The 14138-nt window shown below is 38.4% G+C and overlaps 3 protein-coding genes across 3 annotated transcripts in view; 1 reads left to right on the top strand and 2 right to left on the bottom strand.

The window, feature by feature from the left end:
• LOC146481248 (uncharacterized) overlaps nt 1–3936 on the bottom strand; it is a 115875-nt gene extending 111939 nt beyond the window's left edge. The window contains exon 1 of the mRNA XM_085109025.1: nt 3808–3936. Within this exon, the coding sequence (XP_084965151.1) occupies nt 3808–3823 (16 nt within the window). The 5' untranslated portion in view covers nt 3824–3936. The remainder of the gene's footprint in view (nt 1–3807) is intronic.
• The window catches only part of LOC146481247 (uncharacterized), a 59267-nt gene extending 55200 nt beyond the window's left edge, over nt 1–4067 (bottom strand). The window contains exon 1 of the mRNA XM_085108904.1: nt 3832–4067. The gene's annotated coding sequence lies outside the window, so the exon portion shown is untranslated. The remainder of the gene's footprint in view (nt 1–3831) is intronic.
• Nucleotides 4068–5350: 1283 nt separating this feature from the next.
• LOC146481246 (dynein axonemal heavy chain 7-like) overlaps nt 5351–14138 on the top strand; it is a 79541-nt gene continuing 70753 nt past the window's right edge. The window contains exons 1-6 of the mRNA XM_085108879.1: nt 5351–5563; nt 6005–6073; nt 8153–8252; nt 11521–11686; nt 13209–13308; nt 13580–13684. Of these exons, the coding sequence (XP_084965005.1) occupies nt 5546–5563; nt 6005–6073; nt 8153–8252; nt 11521–11686; nt 13209–13308; nt 13580–13684 (558 nt within the window). The 5' untranslated portion in view covers nt 5351–5545. The remainder of the gene's footprint in view (nt 5564–6004; nt 6074–8152; nt 8253–11520; nt 11687–13208; nt 13309–13579; nt 13685–14138) is intronic.

Genomic DNA, 14138 nt, shown 5'->3' with positions numbered 1-14138 from the left:
TTTCCATACAAACACTGTTATTTCAGACGTGTTTGCCTACTCGTCAAAATGGCGTCGAAAACCGTGATAAGGCCTATTGAACTTCGTGTCGTGCAATTTTGGTCTGAAATCATATTTGTGATTTCAAATCAAACTCGCGCTGCGCGCTCGTTTGATTTTGAAATCACGCGTATGATTTCAGACCAAATTGCACTCCACTCAGTTCAATTACCAATATAAACTACATCAAATCTTAACTAATCAAACATTGATTTGTGTTATGAGCTAAATGTTCTTGTATTGCTTGAAAAGCGAGCGAGATATTTCCGTTAAATCGATTTTAAGCGGCGTAAAAACAGCTTTCAGATGTACCCTCGCCTCAAGTCAAGCAAAGCGGTTAGAAAAATTTGTTCCGGCTATTTCCTAGTGCAACTTCATAACATATAAGAAACGGTCAAGCCATAGCGTAAGTCTTTCGGCATGAATCAGTACTTAATTTTCACGTAATTTTTACATAATTTTCTAAAAGAAATTGGGCGTAAGAAATTGTTTATTTATTTATTTGTTTATTTATTTATTTATTTATTTATTTATTTATTATTTTAATTTTTTTTGTCATCCGCATTTTTCCATCCGCATTTTATTATCCGCATTTTGTCATCCGCATTTTATCATCCGCCATCCGCCATCCGCCATCCGCCGCTATCCGGTCTGCGTTTTACAGAGACCCGGCGTTTGCTCAGATATTTAAAAAGTTATTCAGGTTCAAGGTGACAGCGACAGAACCCCTCCCCCCCCCCCCCCCCCCTTTTTATCCCGGTCTGGATAGGGCTAAGCATCATAAACAAGGTATAAGGTTTGATAAAGGATGGAAAAATCAAAAACAGTTCAATTCGTCTTTAATAATATGGGTCAATATGATGGTTTGAGGGATTAAGTTACATCCTGCCACTGCCATTTTCTTCAGGTACCCCTCCCCTCCGCCTGTGTGACGAAAAAGTGTATAAAAGGGGTTTGCGCTATTGAATGAAATTGCAATTAAATTAACTATGGAAGAAAAGGCTTTATACTTACTGTGCTAGAGTCTAAACTGTCTGTTCGTAAGACGTGATCATAATCGAAACTGAAAGTAATCTGTTGCCCTCAGGCTGTTTATTCCTTGACGTCGTCTACGTCAATTTTTATTAATCACCATTGGAGCTAATAATGCGCAATGACCCGCGGAAATTTCCCATACTCTAGTTATTGTGAAAATGCTCTTTAAGGTGGATTGAATCAAATGTCTGGAGAATGGAACTGTTAAGAACATGACGAACAAGGATGACTTCATACGTTTATGGACAAAATGACTTCTAAACTCATTTTGATGTCCGCGTAAATAACGCGTGGCGTGATGCCGCGGGAAGTAATGACGTGATCCTGTTGTATTTTAACGTTAGTCACGAGACCGACCGACAGATTTAAGGACTTGTAAAACGACATTTGTCATGCTTCAGAAAACGTTGCAATACCGTGATCTTCGCTTGAGTCAAGTCGACTAAACAGTTGTCCAAAGACACAACTGACAAAACATGTAGTATATTTTCGGCTGGCCACAGACAATTTTCATTCTGATTTATTCAGAGAAATCATGAAATGCTCCAGTTACATAATACAATAGTTCAAATAGAGTATGGGATGCAAGACAGCCTTTGTTAAGAGAAAAGTAAGTGCATTGATTTCGCGCACAAAGTTTCAAATAGTTGCAGAAAACACTCGTCCTCAAGGAGATAGGACAATCTTCCTAAGCTATCATGCTGTAACAAAGGGACAGGCAGATGTCCCGGAGAGTTGAAGATTCCTTTTGAAAAATATAGTGGATCCGGGGGGAGACCCCTCAAAATTGTTGGTTAGTGTGCGCGGCTCAGTTCTCGACTTCTTTCAGACCCATATATATCATTTAGTGACACCCTTTTTCTCACCCTTTTTCAGACCTGATTTCTAGTATCCATACCTGTTTCCTATTTCAGACCAAAATGCCTCAAAAACCATACCGTTTGGCGCCCCCGTCCCCTCCCCTCTCTCCCCGGGTAGAAGATGTTAATAAGCATTGAATTGCGTCTGCGTTTGTGGTTTTTAATCAGTTTATGCTTTGTTGACCTCGCTACATGTCAGAGTCCTATGATCAGATTAGCACTTATTAGAAAAAAAATTCCAACTATCACGCAGTGATCGAGGCACGAATAATTCGATCTCCCTGTGTAAACTGCAGTTTATATTGTTAGATTCAAGGTAAGAAAATAAAACATTTCATAGGCCAGCGAGACACCGATTTCATAGAAAAGTTGGAGATTCTTTTTGAAAAATAGGGATTGGGGGGGGGGGGGGGGGTAGCCTTCAGAATTGGTGGTGGATATGTGCGGTTCGATTCTCGAAACCCTGACCCTCCTTCAGACCCAAATATGTCATTTCCGTGGTTTTACTTGAATTTACGTGAGGCAAGATGACCCTCCCCCCCCCCCCCTACCACCACCACCATCACCTCCCAACCAAAACCAAGAATATGTTCATATACACTCTTTTTTATAAGAACGTCTAATTTTGGAGCTGAGGCTGAAAGTTCTTATATTTTTTTGCGATTTGAGGCTGAAAACGTTCTTAAGTTGTTCTTAAATTACATAGTATACACTACATGTATTTTAGTAAATCACCGGACGCGACCAGGAAACCTATCAAAGTGCATTGCCTGCTGAGATATGGTATCAAGAACTGCTGATTATGACAAACCGAGATGTGTGTCACCATTGTTAATGTTATACAAAACATGCCCTAAGTATTTTTGTTAATTTACATTTGTTACCTTGATTTTATATACAGATTAGCAAAATAAAAACTGAAAACGTTCTTAATCGACTCTCAGCCTGAGGAATGTTCTTAATACGTTCTTAAAATTTGGGTTAATCTCAGCCTTGACGTTCTTATAAAAAAGGTTCTTATAAAAAAAAACAGAGTGTATCGACTTTCGATTTTGCAATGCGGTGCTAAGGAACGACTAATTTAATGGTATAGTAATATTGCCGTCTAAGGCCAGACCGTATATAATATATAAGGCGAGCAGAATAAGAGCTCCATGAATAGACGAACACAGTTGCTTGTGTACCATTCAAGCATTCTTCAAATGTTTTTGTTATAGAACAGTGAACTATATCAAATACACAGAAATCGTCAAAATGTTTGTGACTGAGAAAAAACGTAGGATTGATAAGGCGCGAATAATTTAAAGTTAATCAACTATTAAACTTCGACAAATGATGGGTAAGCATCGGTAAGGGAATAACGGCCAAGAAATCAACGGTGAACTAGCAACATTAGACAACAAGATTGTGTCGATCGAGCGGAGTGGCCGCCGTTATACAAACTATTGTTTACAGTTTTAGATGTTAGTCGGATTAGAACAAAAATACGAGCGAAATTCTTGCACCAACCGTCTTTATTTGCTGTTTTGCATCGCTTTTCTTTTCGACTTTTTTCCGGGGGAGGAGGTGGGGTTCTGTCTTATTTAACACCAAATTACGGCGCGCTTTTTAGTAACAAAGTTGCCAAGTATGATTTGGAATTTCACAATTTACAGTCTCAGAGATCGTATTGCTTTGGATACCACAACGCTTGATAAAGTGTCACAAATAATTCAAGGTATTCGATCAGTTGTAAAAGACAAAGTCAAACATTTTTGTTTTGAGGCATTCAGTGACAACACCCCACCAACGTTTTCGTCCGATACCCCTCCTACCGGTTTGTTTGACGAAGTTTTCTTGTTTTCTTATTGTATGAAATCACAGCTAACGAAACTAGAGGCGAACGTCATATACTTACTGTTGGCAGCTTTCTTGAGGAAGAAATGACGGCAGAAAGCAAAGGAATTAGTTAGTCTAAAGTGTCTGTTTGTGAGACGTGATCACAATCGAAAATGAAAGTAATCTGTTCCCTTCAGCCTGTTTATTCTCTGACGTATGCGTCTATTTTCACAAAGATAACCATAAGGTCAAAAATGCGCAATGACCCACACATTTTTTCTACCCCTAGTTGTTATGAAAATGTTCCTCAAGCCACAAGGTTGTTTAAATCAGATGTTTGAAGAAGATAACTTATTACTGAGTCAGGACAAGAACAATATTTTATGTGTTCATGGATAAACTGACCAGGCTCATCGGCGCTTATCGTAAGCGTGATTAACGCGTTGCGTGATGACCCGGGGAGTGTTGACGTGAGCGTGTCGCATTTTTAAAAAAAAAAAAGAGATGTTGATAATCACGAGACCGACACATGAGTGACATGACAGATCGTTGACTTGCAAAACAATATTTGTAATACCTCAGGAAAAGGTACATTCTGCAACTGTAGCGTCCTATTTATGTCCTACATAGACGTATTCGATCAGAAACTTACTGTATTTGGCGATGAATTGGTCATTAAAAGAAGCGACAATGCTGTAAGGTGAAAAAAGAGAGATGGTCAAATGCCCCGGGGTATTTGGGTTGATTATGGCTCCTGGTTGAAGGGTAATTAATACCCGACCCCCGGGATGGACAGTGTGGGAAAATGCCAACCTCGTTCCCAGGGACTTTTCCCTAGCTTGAGGGCGGGGCTCAAGCTAGGGGAACGAGGTTGGGAAAATGCCCTATTGTTACTCGGGGAGGGAGGGATGGGCGCAGCTGGAATAGACTGATGCATTATTTTAACACTGAAGGAGAAATCATTGTATGAACAAAGTCCGAACAAAGATCACTATTCCAATGGTGGGGAGTTTTGTATGTCCTAATGTGCTCTCCGCATAAATTGTGCTGTCGATTACTTTGTGCTGCAAAGACGATAGAGAGTCGGAATAGGCCTTTTTTTACCCAGTTCTTTAGAAACTAACTTTGCTATAAACTTTTACCATCACTCAGGAATTCACGCCCTGGCTTCAAAATGAGTCTTCTCAGGTCACACGTCATAATAACTAATGATTAACCAGCCTTCTAAGTAAAAAATAGGGGTGTTCATTGTAAGAACGATATCTAACTAACGCACGGTTGGATAAGTATAAAATCAACTTAGATATGTCCACAGATGAATTCTTTAGGGGATAAACCTCGAAAATTAAGCAGCTTGGGCCTCTTTAGAATTTATTTTTATTCTTTTTTTCCAGAAAGTAAGAAAGAAGGAAATAAAAAAGAGGGCAAGGAGAAGAAGATCAAGGTTTACGACCTTGGAAATTAAATCCTTAAATCTTGCTGAAAATATCAGAACACTAGGTTACAATGCGCCTTCGTTTCATGACCTAAAATGTGGTAAATCCGAGTAGGACTGGTGCTATGTAGTGCTTGTATGGGGATTTGTTGTCATAGTTACAGTGAAGAAGAAAATGGCGAAGTTGTTCGCTTGAAAATCTAGTTCTCTCCCTCTCTCGGGATTATAAATCAGCGAAGATAACATTTGATCTTACACGGAGAGTTGTTTGTAGTTTTGCTGAACGAAAAAGGGTGACGGTCGCTGCGTCAATGGGGTCGTTTTTGACCAACGGTGACTAATTCAGCGAACTCCGACAATGGATGTTCAATCCCAGGTATAAGCTTACGGTCTAGTGCAGCTTTTAGTATCAATGCTGTTTCGTTGTAGAGTTGTAGTTCGTAGAGCTTGTGTCGTGCATTAAGAAAGGGAAGAATGGTTACTTGCAAAATGTATAGAAATGTTGGTGCCTGGGTTTAATTTTTAACTCAGTGTGGCAAGAATTGCGGTTGAATTTTCCCGCTTTCTAATCAGAAAGGTCGAATTTCAGTTACATTTTGTCGCTTTCATGTTAGACCAAAGCAAAAGAATCGAATTTTGGACGTTAATAACATTCAGCTATAATAATATAAGCTGTGAGATTTCTGCAGGATGTAAATGGACTACAATTTAGGTCATTTGCATTGCAAGCAAGCTCCAGACGAACGACATGAGGTACAGTCAACATAACATATTTTAATTGCATGATCATAATGTTTTTGTTTTTCACTGTCTTCAGATTTCGTCAAGACCAAACAAAGGAAGGAATCCACATTCTCCTGTTAGGTTTCTTCCTCAGCTACCGGAGGTGAGTTAAATAGTATGATCATGCCCGCAAGAGTCTCTTTCATACAAGTGACCCTTTAGATTGTCTATCCTGGGTTGTACTGCTGATCCAATGTTCCAGCTTATTTCTATGATTCTGTCTCCTTTAACTTTTATTAAGGAATTAATTTGTCTGTTTTGAATTCTTTTCTGCTTTCTTCAACCTGAGGGGTTTCTTTAATAAACAATAAAATACCTCTTTTTTAATTTACGATAAAAAAAAATCTGATATAAAATACCCAGAAAATACCGATACCCAGAGTTTCAATATGTGAAACTTGGTGACACAATTTAACTTATTATTATTAAGACAAACGTGAACCCAATTTATCTGTGCTAGACATGTGTAGATTTTAGGCTTTCAATAAATCATTATTATACTCAGAATGTTTTTAGACTTTATACAGTATTGGATTTGTTTTGGACATGTAGCAAACTTTGCACGGGTAGGCCTTTTGCTCACATATTTGTACATGCATCTGATGTTCAAGCTGCCATCTGTACAAGTCTTTTACCTACCCTAGAAGTAAATAAAAAAAATAAATAAATAGGAATTTCAGTGGAATCCACGGAGTGGCTCTTCTCTCCACTGTTTCCAGGTAGCTGCAGATTTGGATCCGTACTGGTTCCAGAGCCATTTTTACAATAGCTGTCAAAATTCCCGCATGCTGATTGGCTTGTAGCTATTGTCTGTAAGAGTACAGATAATAAAAATGACGTCAGATGTAACATGAATGCTTTCTCAACGGAACATAAAGCCATTTCCATGCATACTTTTCCCGTGTTATCATAAAAACAAATCGATGGCAGTTTTCTATGGATTTGATTGGCTTAGCGTCCATGGTATTGAGCTATTATACCATGCCCGACAAGATAACAACCATTAAATTGTCTTGAGGTTGTTCTCGCAAAGCGAAATCAACAAGATCTAGCAATATTCCTTGATTGCTTTTAAAAATTAAAACTTACAATATTCCATTTGTGCTTGTTGGATATGAGATGATTATAGCTAACTCGGTGCTATGTGCCTCGTTGTCTGTCTATCATCTCATATCCAGTGTGCACTCATGGAATAAGTGTTAAATAGTCCATAAAATGATGCCATAAAATGTTCAAAACTTGGCAGTAAAACCACTTGCCTTGAGTTTTATGTAATGTTTAAAACACGAGCAGCAGTGTTTTATTGGGATTTAAAACCACGAGGTGCAGCCGAGTGGTTTTTAGACCTGATAAAACATGTACTGCGAGTTTTTTGAATTGCTAGTTTTTGATCGGTTTCAAAAACATTCCTGGCAAAGCGTGTGTCAAGAGAGTTCATAACAATGATACTTTTGTGAACGTTAAAAATAAGCTTACGAGAAAAACGTTAAACACCGCTTACTAATAAGGAGGTTTTATCAGGTACATTCATGTTTAAGCCATTCTCTCTTTTTATTTTTAATTTTTTAGTTTATTAATATTTATATTTTTTTGTGGTATGTAAAGTAACTGAATAGCTAAGAACATTTACCACGTAAAATAAAGCGTATTGTATAGTATTGTATTGGGTTTTAAAACCACTGACTGCACGTGATGTTTTATCGCCCATTTCATAGGTCATTATGGGCTTGTGAATTATTAATGAGGTTTTGAAGATGTCATTTTATGGCCATCTTTATTTTATACCCATCAAAAGTAAACTGGGTCCATGCAAGTTGTGTGGTGCTACATTGTACAAATGCAAAACATAGCCACAAGTGAATAACCTAAGGAGCAAATACCCCGCAAGGCTGCTGCCTATGTTGTAACAGAAGCCTGGTAGCCTGGGCGCCCAATAAAAAGCTCTGGGTGCGGGCCTAAATTTTTTGCAGTAGCACCTAGCACTTCACATGTTGGGCTCCTAACTTCTTGGCTTTTAGCCTTGTAGGCTCCTTGAATTTTTTCTTAGGGAACAGCCTTACCCCCTGACCAATTGATGACCTTGTCCTTTAGACTTGTGGGCAGTGACACGGACTTTTTGCACTGAAATCTGGGAATTTGACAGTTATCGACTTATTCTTATACCGGTATGTTGTTTTTGTAGACCCGCAGTAAACCAGCTTGGCAACAGACAGCTCCATCATTCCAGCTCAGTCCTAATAACAGGCGTGCTAGTGAAGCAGAAGATGAAGGCCATGCATTAGGTTGGTTTGCAGAAAATGAGCTTTCTGTGCCAATGAATAATCTTGGAACATACAGTTGAATTTGTGACCGTTTTGGCTGTAAAATGATACTTCTCTCTTCCTTTCATGATTTTGTTGACTTGAAGGACGAAGTGTACTTTAGTTAACTGCAAATCGTTCTGCGCATCTCAAAATACTCGGGTTTCCTATGGGTGGTGCCTACTATTACAGGGATATTTTTACATGGTTTAAAACTATGGCAACTTAAAGCAAGTGCTCTTGGTATCCCAAAAGAAAATTGGGAGGAACTACATGTATGCATTTTTTCAGAGATAAAAAAGCTTCAATTTGAAAAAAACCTCCATACATTTCTTTGTGTTTTACTGTTTTTAAGAATAATTGTTGCTTGATTATCTCTAAAAAATGCATTGTTTCCCCTCAACTTTCTTTTGGATTTCAGTAGCCCTTGGTAAAATCTGCTTTCACTGTATAGTTATAAACCACACAAGAATACTTCTTTATTAGTAGGCACTGTCCTAAAAGGCATTTATAGTACATGTACATGTAAGAGCAACTAGTAAAATTAATGATTGTCAAAGTAACTGACATACACAGAATGTACAAAGCTACATGGTGGAGATGGTGTGAAAAGGAACAAGTTAGCTGTGTTGTTTACATTGTGTTGATAGAATTTGAGACCATTATTGATCCCAAACTGGACCTCTTCTTGGAGTTGATGCACAACTCTACATACAGTACCGCCTGGAACTATTGACCCATCGGGACTAGGGCATACCTCGTCTTTACCGCGGGTATTGGCCGCGCGTCCACCTAGGTGAAAACACGGTCGTTCCGCGGTGAAGACGAGGTACAGTGTGCCGCGGTAAATTTGCCGCGGGCGAAAAGACGAGGCGTGCCGCGGGAAAGAACAATGGGCAGTCTGGTTGCATTTCTAAAATAAGCATTAGCGTGAGTGAAGACATTTATACTGCAAGTGTTCGAGGTGCGAAGAATCGGTGCTTAATCGAAGGAGTAATTTGAAGTCAAAATGGCATTGGGTAGTTTGCGTAATAATTCAAATATTGAAATCCTGAATCTTTGCCTCGGCAAATGTTTGTATTCCGTCTTCTCAGAGATAATAAAAGTATTTTTAACTAACAATCCAACACTTGAAAGAAGCTTGTTACATGTATTTCCGAGGGTATGTTAAATACGCAGTGAAATACGTGTACGTTGATTTACCTGCTTTTCAAAACACTCAGTGAAAGTTAACGAAAGAGAGTTCGCTGAATTGTCATAAAAAAAATCCCTTTTTTAAAATTCAGGTTTCTTAATTTGTTCATTTCGATACAAGCGATGGGGCAAACATCTTGTAAATTAACCCTAATTTGCATAGGAGCAAGTTTGACGTTTGTTTTGCACTCGTGGGAACCGCTGCTTCTGATTCGTCAGCTTTTTTTGTACGTGTCCGACCAAACAGCTGCTAAAAATATCTCCTGAATTTTAGAGCAAGCTTGTGTTCTAAAAAATCGGATATTGAGAGGGAATATTATTCTAGTTGCAGTGCCAAGTTCATTTTAAAAGAAAGAGGTTTAACACAGACTGTAGACACAAGCGACAAAATTTGCGAAGTCGGCAGAAGGGTTTCAAGTTACAATAACATCGTCACGCGCGAACATATGTTTTATAATCCGTAAATTTCGTGGGTCAATTTTTTTTCTTTTGCTTCTCCTAACTTAAAATTGAAATAACTTGGCAAAAAATACAAAGTAAACAGTGGACTAACATTCTGGAACACTGCCGTGTTGCATCAAACAGCTTGTCACGTCAGGAGTCCGAGTGACAATGACCGACAATGTGTTGGAATTGCAATTATTCGGGCGCTGAGCGGCACAAAACATGCCGAAATATTATTTGTTTTCAATTTATAAATGATTTTACGTGTGGAAGGTCCGGCAAACGGAACTCCACAGACTGTGTCGAAAATTCAAGTTTGCTTACAAGTTTTTTCTTGAGCAAATCTGCACGCTTCGAAGCTTCGATAGTGAATATTGTGCATTGTCCACAAGAAGTCTTCAAATATTTTGGGTATACCGAGTTTTGAGATATTAAATCAGAATCTTCCGCAAAGGATTTTTCAAATGTGGTCGGATACTCGAAAACGGATTCTCATTTTCTTCAAATGGTTCAAGCCTTCAAGGGCCGAGAATCATATGTGTATCGCACATGATCGTCATCCCTAGTTAATGTTCTTTGGTGCGATTTTGCCATTAGAAGCTGACGAACCAAAACACAAAGCAAAGGAGACAAAAGCGTATTCAAACTCTACCGCGTCTTTTCTTTACCGAGGTTTTACCTAGGTGAACTTTCCCGCGGCAACTTTGGAGCCATACTGCAACCGAACCGAGGAAAAAAAACGTCCTACTGCGGGAATACCGAGGGAAACCCGCGAGTAGGTCCCGCGGCAACGACGCGGCAAATGGGTCTATAGTTCTAGGTTTTACTGTAGGTTGGTTCAGCCCTTGTCTTAATAGTTGACACTGTACTGTGCATAAGTAGGCTATAGCTAATACCCATGTGAGTTTTGTTGTGGTGATTGCGAATCAAGCCCAACTCACAACAATGTTTCAACACTGGTTTGGATCATTTTTGAACAGTCACGCTCTGGAAAATTGAAGAATGACCTTGTTGGTTTTTTCCTTAGTCAGACCAAGTGTTCTAAAGGCCTCAGTCCAGCATCAGTTCTACTCGACGTATAAATTTTGCAGAATATAGATGGATCGGTACTTGTGTGCCAACTCCGCTAACCCCACTTCCAATTCTCTACTCCACAATATTATTAGAACGTTAGACTAAACAATTTTGTATGCCACACCAAGGACCAGGATTAATTTTCAGCAAGCTGTGCCCCTTCTTTCTCTACAATCCACCGCCACCATGTTGTTTTGTCATTTTTTTTTTATAAATCCACATGTAACAGCTACAGTGAAAAAAATTCTATCACATTTATTCCACTATGCATATGCCACATATTGACATTCAAATCCTAGCAGTCTACAGGATGTTTGTCCCATAAACCCAGTTTAATGGCCTTAGATCCCATGGGTCTTCTGTAGCTCAGTGGTAGAGCATCCGAGCTAGTAATAATTGGAAGGTATTAGTTTTGACTCCTGATAGGAGCACTCAAATTTCCTTTTTCCGAGTACATCTGTCATTTTTTGAATAATACTGTAAATCATTTTCAGCAGTAAACTAATTAATTTATAATTTAATATTTTAATGTTTGCAGGATATGGCAAAAGGCCCAAACATATGCGCAGTAAAACATGGGATGCTAGCAATGGGAGAGTATCACCACCCAGTCCACCTGGTGCAAATGGCAAAAAGCAAGCAGCATCATACGCTCCTAAGAAAGACAGAGAGTCATTCCGCAGGGCTCTTGTCGGTATCATCAGGTATGCTTAAAAAACTTTGGGGTTCAAACTCATGATTAAACTGATCAACAATAGATGAGCTTGGGAGCTGGTGCCTAAAAGGTTGGTGGAGCCAGGCAGCAATCAGACACGGGGAAGGAGGTATCCGTGGCAACCCTGTGAGCAGCCACCACCAACGGCACGGTCACACTGAACCCAATCAGTGGAATACTTACCAAAGGGAGGGCGGAGAGGGAAAAAGGCTTGAAAACAAAGCAAGCTAAATAACCTTTGTCACAGGCCAGCAAGCAAGCAAATGCAAAGCGAGGCATGAGGCGCCCCCAGCAGAGAGCTCAAAGGTTGCCTCTGAGACGCAACGCGAGGCGACCACTGACCGGCATTGTGTTGACTTTAACCTTGGCTAAATTACATTTAGCCACATTCACTAACCTAACTTAGCATCAGGAAATTATTAATAATAAACTTTGTTATTATAACCCTTGAAGCTTTAAATGCCCCTAACTCCCAATTTTTTTTTCGCTTAAATAAATCTTTGCACCTGTTCAAAATGCATTGAGCCTTTTTTTCCCTTTTTTCAACCAAATCTTGACTTTTTATAGGCGGTAAAGGTTGCGAAATCTAGCCATCATCTGTCCCATGATTGAGCTAGTAAAGGGCATGGGTCTATTCCTTACATGACATCACAAACTGCTTTTCATGCATTTTCACAAAGACTTAATACAATTCAAATCAGGTTGTGACGTCAAGTAAGGAATAGACCCATGCCCCTTACTAGCTCGGTCATGGGACAGATGATGGCTAGATTTCGTAACTTTTACAGCCTATAGAAAGTCAAGATTTGGTTGAAAAACGCACCAAGTAGCGCAATATGTTTCGCACAGGTGCAAAGATTTATTTAAGAGAAAAAAAAATTGGGGTTTAGGTGCACTTTTAAATGATAAGTCAGCACTGAGACAATAAAATGAACATCGGTTATGAAAATCATTTACTGTTAGTAACAGGTGACTGTTTTTCATTTTGATCTAATCTCATGTTGAAATTTAGGCACCCTTCTTTAAATGTGTTACTTTTAATTTATTAAGTGCGTCATTCGTCTGTGCTAACCTGATGATGGGGAATTTGCTTCATATGATTATACACAGGGCATTTTGATTTTTTACTCAATAATGTTAACTACTATCTAATGGCAATTCAGGGTGTTGTTCCTCATATTTCCTTGAAGATTAGATCAGAATAAAAATAAGTACCCCATCTATAATATCAAGTACCCTCCTGGGCAGTAAATCATTCAGTGTGTATTATTACGGCAATGCATCAAAAGACAGCTTCTGAGTGTTTGATATGGCTACTCGTATGATCAATAATTCTCTGACTTATGTTCGACATTATGTTGGACATGCCGCCACATGACTTTTAGGCCAGTTGCATATTGTTTGGTTTGTTGGTAATGAAGTTGTCTCTCTGCTGGTATCATGACCTTCCACTCACAGTGTGACTTCAAATGCACGAAATGTGTTTCTAATCACTACTTTGCACTTTACAGGCAAAATGAAGGTTCATCTTCAGCACGCCCATCCTCTGCAGGAGAGCTGCCTCCTTTGGAGAGAACAGGTTCCCCTACGGGTGCTGAAAAAGATATCTTGGTATGCAGTTGAGCTAATTATAATTATCCGTTTGAATTTAGGCTGAATATGAACTTCAACAAGCTAAGTGTAAGAAGTAAAGTAGCAAGTCAGTGAACAGCAGTTGTCGTAGTGACTTTTTAAGCCATGCCTATGTGCTGAGCAGTAATGTCTAGCTTAAAAATCTGATATTTTCTTTCCAATCGTCTACTCTTAACAAGCAATGACAGTTCATTTACCAATGTTGTGTACGTAATTTACAGATCTCAGAATTTGTTGTTCTTCCTTTCAGCGTTACAACTTTTACATCTACCATGGAATTGACACAGAGCATGTAGCTCCAATGGAGGACTCTTGGCTTGATCATGTTTTACAACTTGTTCCTCAGAGTTTAAAGGTACGCGTATGGAACTATAATATTGTCTACATGTAGTTCTTGACAATACCATTCCTCTCCCCTCCCCCACCACCTTGAAGGGTCAGCGAATTTTTTCTGGAACAACTCAATCATTCTCTGGAATTTTTAATCATTATTATTATTATTATTATTATTATTATTATTATTATTATAATAATTATTATTATTATTATAATAATAATTATTATTATTATTATTATAATAATTTTAGCTGGACCGTATTTTAACTTCCAAATATATATTTTAGTGATGATGCATGAATTGTAAATAGGTTTTTAATAGTTTTAATAGTTTTAACTTGTAAATACTGATTTTGCTCCGAATATTTCAATAAAGTTTAATTTTATTTTATTATTTATTATTATTATAATTAATATATAATTATTGTTATTGTTATTATTATTGTTATTATTAATGTGTTGATAAATATTAA

The sequence above is a fragment of the Pavona decussata genome, unplaced genomic scaffold (genome assembly GCF_977016875.1).
Source record: "Pavona decussata unplaced genomic scaffold, jaPavDecu1.1 SCAFFOLD_51, whole genome shotgun sequence".
Classification (NCBI taxonomy): domain Eukaryota; kingdom Metazoa; phylum Cnidaria; class Anthozoa; order Scleractinia; family Agariciidae; genus Pavona; species Pavona decussata.
This window is presented reverse-complemented; position numbering and strand designations above follow the sequence as displayed.